This window comes from Jaculus jaculus, chromosome 19 (assembly GCF_020740685.1).
Source record: "Jaculus jaculus isolate mJacJac1 chromosome 19, mJacJac1.mat.Y.cur, whole genome shotgun sequence".
NCBI classification, from domain to species: Eukaryota; Metazoa; Chordata; class Mammalia; order Rodentia; family Dipodidae; genus Jaculus; species Jaculus jaculus.
Window position 1 is genome coordinate 38,808,409 of NC_059120.1, and position 12,675 is coordinate 38,821,083.

The following is a 12,675-nucleotide window of genomic DNA, read 5'->3' on the forward strand; positions in this document are numbered from 1 at the left end:
GTAGATTAATGTTTTTGGCAAAATCAAGTCCTAACTTGATCTCTCCTCTTATTCTGGTTACTTTTTATAGGAAGCTCGAACTATTTACCAGTTTCATTATAGGAACTGGCCAGACCACGATGTGCCTTCGTCTATAGACCCCATCCTGGAGCTCATCTGGGACATGCGCTGTTACCAAGAGGGTGACAGTGTTCCCATATGCATTCACTGCAGGTAGTGTGCTGGGTACAAACCTTTCCTGGAATAAACCAAATCAGAGAGAGTCTGGCCAGGATGGTAACTCATGCAGGTTGGCTTTGAAATCCCTAAATAGCTGAAAAAGACAGGAGTTACTCTTTTTTGTCTGTTTGTCTGTCTGTTTCCGAGGTAGGGTCTCACTGTAGCCCAGCCCAGGCTGACCTGGGATTCATTATGTAGTCTCAGGGTGGCCTTGAACTCACAAAGATCCTCCTGCCTCTGCTTCCCAAGGGCTGGGATTAAAAGTGTGCACCACCATGCTCAGCTCAGGACTATAATTCAAAGGCAAGAGCCAACAGCAGAAGCAACCTATAATAAATTTATCCAAAACATTGAGCTCATTTCTTAGATGTTACTTGTCAATACTGCAGTTCTGGTGAGTCTTGTGACAAATTGTCTAGCCCTGTCCTCAGTCACTGTGGCAGGACAAACATGCCCTGGGAAATGGCAGAATATGAAAAGTTCCATTGCCTCCAGCTTTCCTCTTCCTCTTTCTCAAATCTATAGGTGAAAATGTCTAGCTTCTATCAGTTACCCACTCTCTACAAGCACACACAACGCTGTGATTTTCTATTTCAGTGCCGGCTGTGGACGGACAGGGGTCATTTGTGCTATTGACTATACGTGGATGTTGCTAAAAGATGGGGTGAGTTTCCCTTGGCAGATACATCCTATTTGCTAACTTGGACCTAGAAATAGTTTGGATTTCAAAACAACTTCACAGTTCATCTTTTCCTTCATTAAAAAAAATTCTTTTTATGAGAGAGAGGGAGAGAGAAAAGGCACACCAAGGCCTCTTGTCACTGTAAACAAACTCCAAACAGATGCATTGTGTGTCGGGCTTTATATGGGTTCTGGGGAATCAAACCAGGTCCAGCAGGCTTCGTAAGCAAGCACTTTTAACCACTGAGCCATCTCCCCAGCCCATGATTCATCTTTTCTAGAAAATTCACTTGTATGCCTACTCTGTTATATTATTAAATTAGTTCATAAATTGGTGATTTCTAAAGTGTGGTCCCAGCGGCAAGGGTTGGAGCTCAATGATAGAGGGTTTGCCTTGCTTACATAAGGCCCTAAGTTTGATCCTTGGCACAACAAATTGTGATTTCCCCAGGTAAAAAAAGATCAGCATGACCTGAGAACCTGTTAGAAATTCAAATTCCTGGAACCTGCCCCATGAATGAATCCAGTGATTGTGATAAATCCTAAGCTTTAAGAACTGTAGCCCCAGATCACACAGATATTTACCATTCCCTCATCCAAACTGTTTTAGCAGATGGATGCAACTTACCACAATCAAACTTTGTGTGGTAATCTAGAAATAATTTAAAAAATTTATTTATTTATTTGGCAAGGTGGGCATGCTAGGGTCTCTTGTCACTACAAATGAATACCAGATAGACACACAGCATTAAAAAAAATTGGGAGTGGGGCTGGAAGGATTGCTTAGCAGTTATGTCATTTGCCTACAAAGCCAAAAGGACCCAGATTTGATTCTACAGGACCTACGTTAGCCAGATGCACAAAGGGATGCACAAGTCTGGAGTTTGTTTGCAGTGGCTAGAGGCCCTGGCACACCCATTCTCTCTCTCTCTCTTTCTCTCTCTCTCTCTCTCTCTCTATCTATCTATCTATCTTTCTCTGTCAAATAAAGAAAGAAAAATAAATTTTTTTAAGGAAGGGTCTCACTATAGCCTAGGTTGACCTGGAATTCACAATGTAGTCTCATGGTGGCCTTGAACGCATAACAATCCTCTTGCCTCTGCCTCCTGAGTGCTGGGATTAAAGATGTGCATTACCATCCTAGGCATGCACCACTCTTGAATGTAGCTTTATGTGGGTACTGTGGAATTGACTGCAGGCAGGAAGGCTTTGCAAGCAAACAAATTCCTTTAACTACTGAGCCATCACCTCAGCCCAAGAAATAATTTGTTCTATCAGGAAAGGGAATGTTTACAATACGGGCTTTGAACCTTCTTCATAAACTCGCATCCTTGCCTACAGAGTCTGAGTTTGGTACACTGCTCCCTATAACAAACATTTGATCAACCCACATGAAATTATTCTGAAGAGTTTCTTCAGTTTTTCTAGTGAAAACATTAGTCTTTAAATGGTGAGAATGAGAACCTCTACTAGTTTAAGAATTTATTCTTGGGCTGGAGAGATGGCTTAGCAGTTAAGGCACTTGCCTGCAAAGTCAAAGAATACAGGTCTGATTCCACAGTACCCACATAAAGCCAGATGCAGAGAGTGGCATATGCGTCTGGAGATCATTTACAATGACTAGAGGCCTCGGTGTTCTCATTGTTTCTCTGCCAAATAAATAATATATATAAAAATGCATTCTTTTCCTAGTATTATTCCATATTAAGGGTGTAAGTGTCCCAGGGAATAAAACTATGAGGAAGTTACAATGATTTCTTATCAAAGGATAAAAAGAAATAAGATATTTCCCCCTTTTATTTGATAGATAATTCCAGAGAACTTCAGTATTTTTAGTTTGATCCAAGAAATGCGAACACAAAGGCCTTCACTAGTTCAAACTCAGGTATGGAGTGTGTTTAATATATTAGAACATGTGTCTACCTCTTATTGCATCTCTGGTTTTAATGGAAGGACATGCAAAAGCTGCTGAGTGTTCAGATGTAGCACTAATTTGTTTTTAATAAGTGCTTTGGAGTCGAACTCATTTTTTTTTCAAGGTAGGGTCTTGCTCACATGCTGACTTAGAATTCACTATGTAGTCTCACGGTAGCCTCAAACTCACAGCAATCCTCCTACCTCGGCCTCCTGAGTGCTGGGATTAAAAGCGTATGCTACTACGCCTGGCCCAACTCATTTTCTCTAACTGAATATTCCAATGTTTTTCTTGCATTCCTTTTTCTATGCCAAATTCTTTTTATTACTTGCATTGACTCTCTGTTTGGAAAATGTTAAAACATCAACATAATATTTCTTACTTAAAAGTAATTTGAAAGAATTTTAACAAACTGTTAGAAAGAAATAGGTAATTTCTTAAGGGTCATGTTAATGTGGAATTTTGTAGTAATAAATTCATCTTTGAAACCACAGAATATCCAGGGATCTGTCATTTCCAACTTTAAGAGAAGCAATGAAAAATAAAATCAACCATGTTCCTATTAGGTAGACATAGCCACTTTCACCAACTTTTTATTGTTTTTCTTGTCTTATTTATGGGGATACTTAGAAAAGCTAATTACGATCTGGCCATATTATGTCTTACATTCTTGGAACCCACACAAATTGCCCATACTTGTTCACTCCTCTTTTGAGGCAGGGTCTCACTTTAGCTCAGACTGGCCTGGAGTTCACTTGGTAGCCCACGCAGCCTTGAACTCATAGTGAGCCTCCTACTTCAGCCTCCCAAATGTTGTAATTATAGGCACGAGCCACCATGTCCAGCTCTCTTTTTCCTCTTTTTTTTTTAATAGCCAAATCTCTTGTTGTCCACGGTATTAGTTATACTCATACATCTACACCAGTAAGTTTGTTCACACTTATATATGCTCTCCATCTTTAAGATGCAATTTAACATTTACCAATGATTCATTTATTCATCAAATGTTATGACTAACTATAGTGGCACACGCCTTTAATCCCAGCACTCAAGAGGCCAAGGTAGAAGAATTATTGTGCGATCAAGGCCACCCTGAGACTATACAGTAAATTCCAGGTCAGCCTGGGCTAGAGTGAGACCCTACCCCCCCAAATTTTTTAAAATGTGTACTATGTATACAGCATTTTTGCATAATTTGTTGGAGTTATTTTAAATAGAAAGATCCTGAAGTATTCCAAGTACTTATAAATGAAATTGTACCTATGTTTAGGGCTAAAGCAACTGACAATGACAGTTTAGATATTCTAATCTAGAAGGTGTAAGTTGAAGGGGAAAATTAAGAGCTATTAATACAAAATTAAATTGTTTGGCCCACACGGGTTTTCCACTTATAGCTGTGGAAAAAAAATAATTTGTGCATTGTCTGTAGGTGTTTTCTATATTCAGCCCTCGAGGGGGAAAAGTTTATGTGAAATGAAAGCATTAGCTGGCTCCATGCTATCAGACTTGAAAGAAGGAGATCCATATAGATACACAGACTCCAGGAAGCATGTAACCTAGCTATAAAAACCACCAGTCAATTAATAAAACCAGATCCTGTTTCAAAAAAATTCAACTTCTAGCTACTTTTAGGAATTTGGAGACAGCTGAAAGACCTTCACATTTTGGCATTGACTAGCTAAACAAATCTCAACAATTGTAGCTATTTTTTCTGACACTACTTTAACCCCTAAAGAGTAGTCTAGCCAAATGAGTGCATCCTGATCTCTCTCTCCCTCCCTCCCTCCCTCTCTCCTCTCTCTCTTTCTCTTTTCTCTTTGTCCCTCCCACTCTCCTCTCTCTTTCTTTCTCTCTCTCTCTCTCTCTCTGTCTCTCTCTCTCTCGTAACATCTCACTCTGTAGCTTAGGCTGACTTGGAATCCACTATGTAGCCTATATGTAGCCCACTCTGGCTTTGAATTTGCAATGATCTTCCTGTCTCAGCGTTCTGAGTGCTGGGGTTACAGAGATAAATCCCCACACATGGGAGAGAGAGAGAAACAGCAGAGGAGGAGAGAAGAGAAGAGAAGAGAAGAGAAGAGAAGAGAAGAGAAGAGAAGAGAAGAGAAGAGAAGAGAAGAGAAGAGAAGAGAAGAGAAGAGAAGAGAAGAGAAGAGAAGAGAAGAGGAGAAGAGAGAAGAGGAAATTAAGAATGTGTTCTGTAGCCGGGCGTGGTGGCGCACGCCTTTAATCCCAGCACTCGGGAGGCAGAGGTGGGAGGATTGCCATGAGTTCAAGGCCACCCTGAGATGACAGAGTTAATTCCAGGTCAGCCTGGACCAGAGCGAGACCCTACCTCGAAAAACCAAAACCAAAAAACGAAACAAACAAAAAAAAAAAGAATGTGTTCTGGCTGTGCTGGGTGGTTGTAGCAATTATGTTCTTGTTGAAGCTGCTTATGGGAGGAAATGATTGGTTTCAGACTTAGAGTTTCAGGGGAGGTTTCATCAAGGTAGAGGAAGCATGGTAACCAGCTCACTGGAAGGGCAGAATCAGCCTGAGTGAGCTAGCTCTGAACACATAGTGACCTCCACTAATCAACCTCTAGATCTGCCCCCAGCAACATGCTTCCCCCAGCCAGGCTTCACCTCCCAAAGGCTCTACCAGCTGAGGATGAAGTAGGAGGTATAATCATAAACCCTGAGGCTATGGGGGACATTTTGTATCCAAAACACCACAGTGGTTTAGACCCTGCATTTTCCTCTTGCTAAAAACAATTTTAGAACATTCTTTTTTTTAAAAAAAGTTTTTAATCGGGGGTGGGGGGGGTGGGGAATGGTGCACGAGGGCTTCCAGCCACTGCAATTGAATTCCAGATGTGTGCACATCTTGTGCACACGTGCGACCTTGTGCGCTTGCATCACATGGTGCATCTGGCTTACATGGGATCTGGAGAGTCAAACTTGAGTCCTTAGAATTTGCAGGCAAGTGCCTTAACCACTAAGCTATCTCTCCAGCCCTAGAAAATGTTCTTTATTTGTGTGGGGTTGTGTAAAGTGTCAGAGAAAGTGCCTCATCAAGGAGAAATGCAAAAATGGGGTAGTAAAAACCCATAAACCTCAGGTTCAGCAGTTAAAGGCATTTACTGTCAGGAGTGGTGATGCACACCTTTAGTCCCAGCATGCAGGAGACCAAGGTAGGAGGATCGCTGTGAGTTCGAGGCCACCCTGAGACTACATAGTGAAGTCCAGGTCAGCCTGGGCTACAGTGAGACCCTACCTCAGAAAAAAAAAGAACAAAAAAAGCACTTACTTGCAAAGCCTGCCATCCTGGCTCTGCTTCCCCTGTATCCATGTGTTGCAGTCAGGTTTGCATTGCTGGCAGAAATCACCCTACCAAGAACAGCTTGTGGGAAAAAAAAAAAGGGTTTATTTTGGCTTACAAACTCGAGGGGAAGCTCCATGATGGCAGGGGGAAAATGGCATGAGCAGAAGGTGGATATCACCTCCTGTCCAATGTCAGATGGACAATAGGAATAGGAGAGTATGCCAAACACTGGTGTGAGGAAACTGGCTATAACACCCAGAAGCCCACCCCTAACAATACACCACCTCCAGGAGGCTTTAATTTCCAATTGCCATTAGCTAGGGAGACTAGCATTCAGAATACCTAAGTTTATGGGGAATATCTGAATCAAACCACCACATTCTGCCCCTGGCCCCCATAAACTGATATCCATTCCTGATATAAGATACAATGCATTCAGTCCAACTTTAAAAGTCCTAATGATGTTCAAATATCCCCATAATCCAAAGTCTTTTAACTGATCCATAATACCAAAAAATCACCCCCAAAACCCATAATGGCACATAATAAACAATCACACTGCAAAAAAAAAAAAAAAAAAGGCACTGGGCATAGCAAAGAAATATTCAACCAAATCAAGATTTAAACAGGGCAAACATCAACTCTGTAGCTACAAGTCCAATAACTCTAGTCAGTGACAAGTCTCCCAATAATTCTAATCAGCAAAAAGTTTGTGGAGTTCTGATTCCACCCCTGCAGCTAGGCTACTCACAGTCCTGGAAAACTTCATCTGGGGCTGGCAGCTCTCCTTGGCAGCCACCTTGTGGTCCCGGCATCTCCACTGGGTCTCCACCGCAACCTATAGTTCATCCTCATGGCTCCATCCGGTCTCCATGAAGGCATCCAGCAAACATTCTTCACACTGACCATGGCTGTTTCCAAAACACCAGACTGTGTTGCAAATTCAATTACTCTCTCTTTCCTACATTTCTTGCACCTAACACCAGGTGGGGTACAAATTTGTTAATCTATGGAGGATAAAGCAGACTTTGAGAAACAGGACACTTCTTGAGCTTTCAGGCCCCTTCAAAAGACTGCATTCTTTCTCTTCCAATGCAGATCAGCTGGCACAATCTCAGTGGTTGTAATCTCTCATACAACTGCAGCTGAATGGGCAGGAGTTTCGGCCAAAAGATTTTATTTCTGTGCCATATCCCTGTGCTCACATCAGTCCATTTCTTTACAAATCAACCTTGCACAAGTTCTCAGGACATGGGCATAACAGCAAGCTTCTCACACAAACTGCTTCTAAGCCAGTCCAGGCAAAGCTCTTTCTCACCCTCACAAACCAAAACTCACAGTCCATAGTTCTTACTGCATTCAGGTCTTTCAACTTTGACCAAAATAGTCCACCAAGATGTACTTACAACACTACAAGGCATCTCCTAAGCCAAGGTTTCAAACCCTTCCACATTCCTCTTGAAAATCAGCTCCAAAAGACCCCCAAGTCACATAGTCAAGTGTCTAGTAGCAGTTCCATCCTTGGTACTGACATTACTGTTGCAGTCCAGTTCACATTGCTGGCAGAAATCACCCGAGCAAGAGCAGCTTTTAGGAAAAACAAGGTTTGTTTTGGCTTACAGACTTGAAGGAATGCTCCATGATAGCAGGGGAAAACAACTGCATGAGCAGAGGGTGGACATCACCCCCTGGCCAACATCAGGTGGACAACAGAAATAGGAGAGTGTGCCAAACACTGGCATGGAGAAACTGACTATAACACCCACAAGCCCTTCAGGAGGCTTTAATTTCCAGTTGTCATCAGGTGGGGAGACTAGCATTCAGAACACCTAATTTTATGGGGGACACCTGAATCAAACCACCACACCACATAAAGCCAGACATACAATGTGACACATTTTCTAGAGATTTTTGCAGTGGCAAGAGGCCCTGATGAGCCTGTACTCCACTCATCTCACCTCTCCTCTCTTCTCTCCACCCCACTCCCCTTCCCCTTTCCCTTCTTCTCCTATACCCTTCTCTCCTTTAATCACTCCTTTTCTCTCTTACAAATAAATAGATTTTTTAAAAAAAAACCTTTGTAAACCTCATAATAGTGGAGGTCTCATTTCCTTTTTAATTCTTTTATAACCACAAGCTGCCAAACCTTATTCCATGATTTACTTTTCTTGGTACATTTACTAGGACAAAATTTCAGCGACTTGGTCTAAGTGCACTAAACAAAGAGCCCAGACATTCAGTTTCGAAGCCGTGACCCAGGAGTTCCTTCTGAATGACCTGGAATAAGCTGACTCTAAATGGGTATAATAGCCTGCCAATCTCACACAGAAACTGTGAGGGTCAAGCTAGATCACAACATGTTGAAACTGTGTATCCATATGACAACAATTACTTGTTTTTTCCCCTCGAAATAAACATGATTTGCACAAAAATACATCCAGGATGACATATACTTTTAAAACTGTAAGCAAAGAAAAGTTTGAGTGTGGAAGGAAAGCTAAAGTAAAATTAAAACATTAAAGAAATGGGCAATAAAATTCTTATACTTGAACTAGAATTCAAGTATTTCTATGTATTTTTGGCAGCATGAAAGTATGTTGACATTTGCCGTGGGTTACATAACACAGAATTATCATTAGTTTCAGATCAAGTTCTCTAGTACTTGGGGTTCCCATTCTGAATCTGGGCTGGTGTTCTTACTTTTTCTGGTTGTGATGTCTTCAGGAACAGTATGAACTCGTCTACAGTGCTGTGTTAGAATTATTTAAGAGACACATGGATGTTATCGGAGATAAGCACTCTGGAAGAGAGGTAAAGTTTAAAATGAATATTATGTCACTTGTTTTCATATGGTCTGGCCAAGGAATCTTAGATTAGTTATAGGACTTGTGGATTCTTTCAACTAAACTGGAGTGTCAGGGCTGTGTAAGGGCTGCATTAAAATATCTGAGGAGCACAAATTAGAGACAATTTAACTTAGAAAATTCATCTCCTGGTTAATTAATTACATATAACTTTCAGCTAAATTTAGAAATAGCTTACTTACTTAAGGCAAGCATATGTTCCTATCCTATGTTTTAGACAATTGTCAGCCAGCTAAAAGTGAGAGTGAATATAAAGTCACAGTTATTTTTTTAGTTATTAGTCTTATTTTGATCACAAATGCTTCATTGGAATTTTTATTTGTTTATTTATTGTTTTGTTTTTCAAGGTAGGGTTTCGCTCTAGCCCAGGCTGAGCAAGACCCTACCTCAACAAAACAAACAACAACAAAAAGAATTGGACTGAAAATAGATTTGGCATACTCAAAAGAATTGCAAGAAAACTGATATGCCTAGAGCAAATGAGAACAAAGAGTAGAACAAAAGTACAGGCACCTAGCCAGCACCTATTCCCTTTGCAAACAGGGGGTTGAGATTTCTTAACAGAGTATTCTTGAGTTGTGGAATGTTATCCACAACAGGAGTGGGGGGAGGGACACACACACACACACACACACACACACACACACATAAGGTCTTGCTCTATGTAGCCCAGGCTGATCTGGAATTCACTATGTAGTCTCAAACTCATGGCAATATACAAGAATATTTTCAAACTCCTACAATTGAAAAGTTGATGCTGTAAGCAAATTTGCTTTAGCTTATAAACCATTATAAATTCTTTATTCTGATCACTATGATTAGTACATGAACAAGTTCTGCTGGGGCTCCGTATTGCACATGCTCATCTAAATCTTTCATGAAGCATTTTTAGATCTGAAATGTTACTTCTCAGTCTTCTGGATATTAAAACGTTTCATTGGCATTTCTCCTGAAGTTTCAAGCAAAATATACAAATACTGGACAAAATCCCACTCTCCACGCAGACTCTCGTTCTTCTAATTTACCCAAAAAGTGAGTATGTTTAACATGTCTACATATTGCCTAGTGGGCCTATGAGCTGAAACCTCCTGCTGGGCAGAGGGCTCTCTGGGCTAGGATGCCATCAGTCCTCTTTCCTTTGGTTTCAGCAGCATCAAAGATGTCCCGGTGACAAGCCCTAGACAAAGGATGGAGGCGGAGAAGGCAGAAACATCTTTCTTTGGTTGTAGGACTTCTGAAGCAAATGCCAGAAAGGAGTTAGGGTTGCATGCTGCTAAATCAAGCCCTTCTTTTGACTTTTTAGAACTAAATTATGGTTGTAAAAAAAGTGCTGACACAAGCATGAAGTGGCAGGTGAAGGCGTTCCCGGCAGCGGGAGAACCCCTTCAGAAGCACCGAAGCCTGGACTTCGGTTGCCTTTTGTTTGGGGCGTGTCCTAACTCCCAATCCCTAAACGGCCCGGGAAGATGTTTGAACTCAAAGGAGCCAGCCATACGGACCAAATCAACACCTTTTGAACTGATACAGAAGAGAAAACCGCAGGAGGCAGACGCCCAGGACAATGTTTCATATTTGGGATCTCAACCGTATGATTCTTGCCTTGTGCGGGCTCAAAACGTGATGCATGTTTCTGCAGAAGAACTCAATGACTCCCTGCTGCATGCCTCCGAGCACCGCGTGTGTAGCGGAGCGCAGCCCGGCCCCCGTGCAGTCAGTGCACATTCTCCCGCGTCCCTAGTAGAAGACCTCCACTTTCCATCACCATCTCCAAGCAGTGCTGACTCCAGGATGTCTCTTGATTTGCTCGAGAAGCAAGATGGAACTGTTCTCAGTTGCTCTTTGATACCAACATCCTCTTCAACTTCCTTTTCTACTTGCAGTTCACATGATTCTTTAACAGTGAACTCTTTAGCTGGTTTTTCCCCACCACTGACCCAGGAGACAGCTGTAATAGGTAAGATCGTTTTTAAAGTTCACATGGCATTTTACTTTTTATTTCTTAAATTTTATTTATTGATTGATTTGCAAGCAAAGACAGGCACCCAGGGAGAGGAGGAGAGAGAGAGAGAGAGGATGGGTACACCAGAGCAGGTACCCACTACAAATGAACTGTGGATGCATGTGCCACTTTGTGCATATTGCTTTATGTGGGCCCTGGAATCAAACTCAGGTTGTTAGGTTTTGCAGGCAAGTGCCTTAACCACTGACCCATCTCTCCAGCCCTGCATGGCATTTTAGATTTGACTTTGTTCCTGTAGGATATTTATAGTTTCTTCTTACTCCAGCCCTTCTCCTCCTTCTCAAAGTATTAATTCTAGCAGTATTTTATTTTATTTTTATTTATTAGAGAGAAGAGAGAGAGATGGAGGGAGGGAATGGGCACGCCAGGGCCTCTAGCCAGTGCAAATGAACTCCAGATGCATGCACCACCATATGCATCTGGCTTACATGGGTCCTGGGGAATTGAACCTAGGTCCTCTGGCTTTGTAGGCAAGTGCCTTAACTGCTAAGCCATCTCTCCAAGCCCTCATTCTAGATTTTTGCATAGTAAGCATATTGTTTTAATTGAATAGTCCAAAAGCAATAGTGAATCTACTGAGAGAGGTGATTATAGTTTCTCTCTCTCTCTTCATTGCATAGTAGGCAAGTGCCTAAACTACTCCCAGCCTAGGTAATAATCTTATGTGGAAAATTAGTGAAAGCAAAGAACGAGTTAATCTCTCTTGCACATGTCATCAGATAATTTATAAACATCACTTTACTTAGGAGGTAGAGAAAACTTTTGCTGTATAATATTAGTGCACCCTTACTTCTTCCCTTCCCTTCATGAGTCCTGGGAATTGAACTCAGTACCTCTAGCATGTTAGGTAAGTGCTCTACCACTGAGTTATGCCCCAGCCCATGTGCAGAATTACTTCCTTCCTTCCTTCATCCATTTTTTTTTTAATGTACATTTTAGTAGTTTAGCTCTTTTTTTTTTTTTTTTTTTTAAAGCAGGGTTTCATTCTAGTTCAGGCTGACCTGAAACTCACTATATATCTCAGGCTGGCTTAAATTCACAGCAATTCTCCTACCTTAGCCTCTCAGTATTTGGGTTATGGGCAAGAGCCATCACACATGTCTTCTTTTCTTGTTTCTTTTATTTTTAGGGGAGTGGGGAGAGGCCTCACCCTAGCTCAGGCTGGCCTGGCACTCCTTCTGTAGTATTTTCTGTTTATAAATAGCCATAATACTTTAGATGCCTGAGAACAATATCACTTAAAATTTTATTTTATTTATTTGAGAGAGAAAGAGGGGGAGAGAGAGAGAGAGAGAGAATGAATATGGGTGTGCCAGAGCCACTAGCCACTGCAAATGAACTCCAGATACATGTACCACCTTGTGCATATGGCATTTGTGGGTCCTGGTGAATCAAACCTGGATCCTTAGGCTTTGCAGGCAAGTACCTTAACCGTTAAGCAATCTTTCCAGTCCTTCTCATTATTTTAGTTATTTCTTTGAGAGAGAGAGAAAAAAAAACAAAATAACTTCAATTTAAAAAAAAATTATTTCCAGGGTAGTAGCGTTGACATGTCTGCCATCTGCTGGCCATTTCTTATAATAGCATTTAAATTTTTCTATACAAATTCGGAATGCTTTTATTAAAATTTAGAAAATTATATATAGTACTACTATTTTGTAATAAAGGAA

The 12,675-nt window shown here is 41.3% G+C and overlaps 1 protein-coding gene across 1 annotated transcript in view; it reads left to right on the top strand.

The window, feature by feature from the left end:
- The window catches only part of Ptpn22 (protein tyrosine phosphatase non-receptor type 22), a 66,239-nt gene that overhangs the window by 25,264 nt on the left and 28,300 nt on the right, over positions 1–12,675 (top strand). Inside the window, exons 8-13 of the mRNA XM_045138796.1 lie at positions 71–213; positions 817–883; positions 2,708–2,785; positions 8,846–8,932; positions 9,941–10,017; positions 10,134–10,939. Coding sequence (XP_044994731.1) covers positions 71–213; positions 817–883; positions 2,708–2,785; positions 8,846–8,932; positions 9,941–10,017; positions 10,134–10,939 — 1,258 coding nt within the window. The remainder of the gene's footprint in view (positions 1–70; positions 214–816; positions 884–2,707; positions 2,786–8,845; positions 8,933–9,940; positions 10,018–10,133; positions 10,940–12,675) is intronic.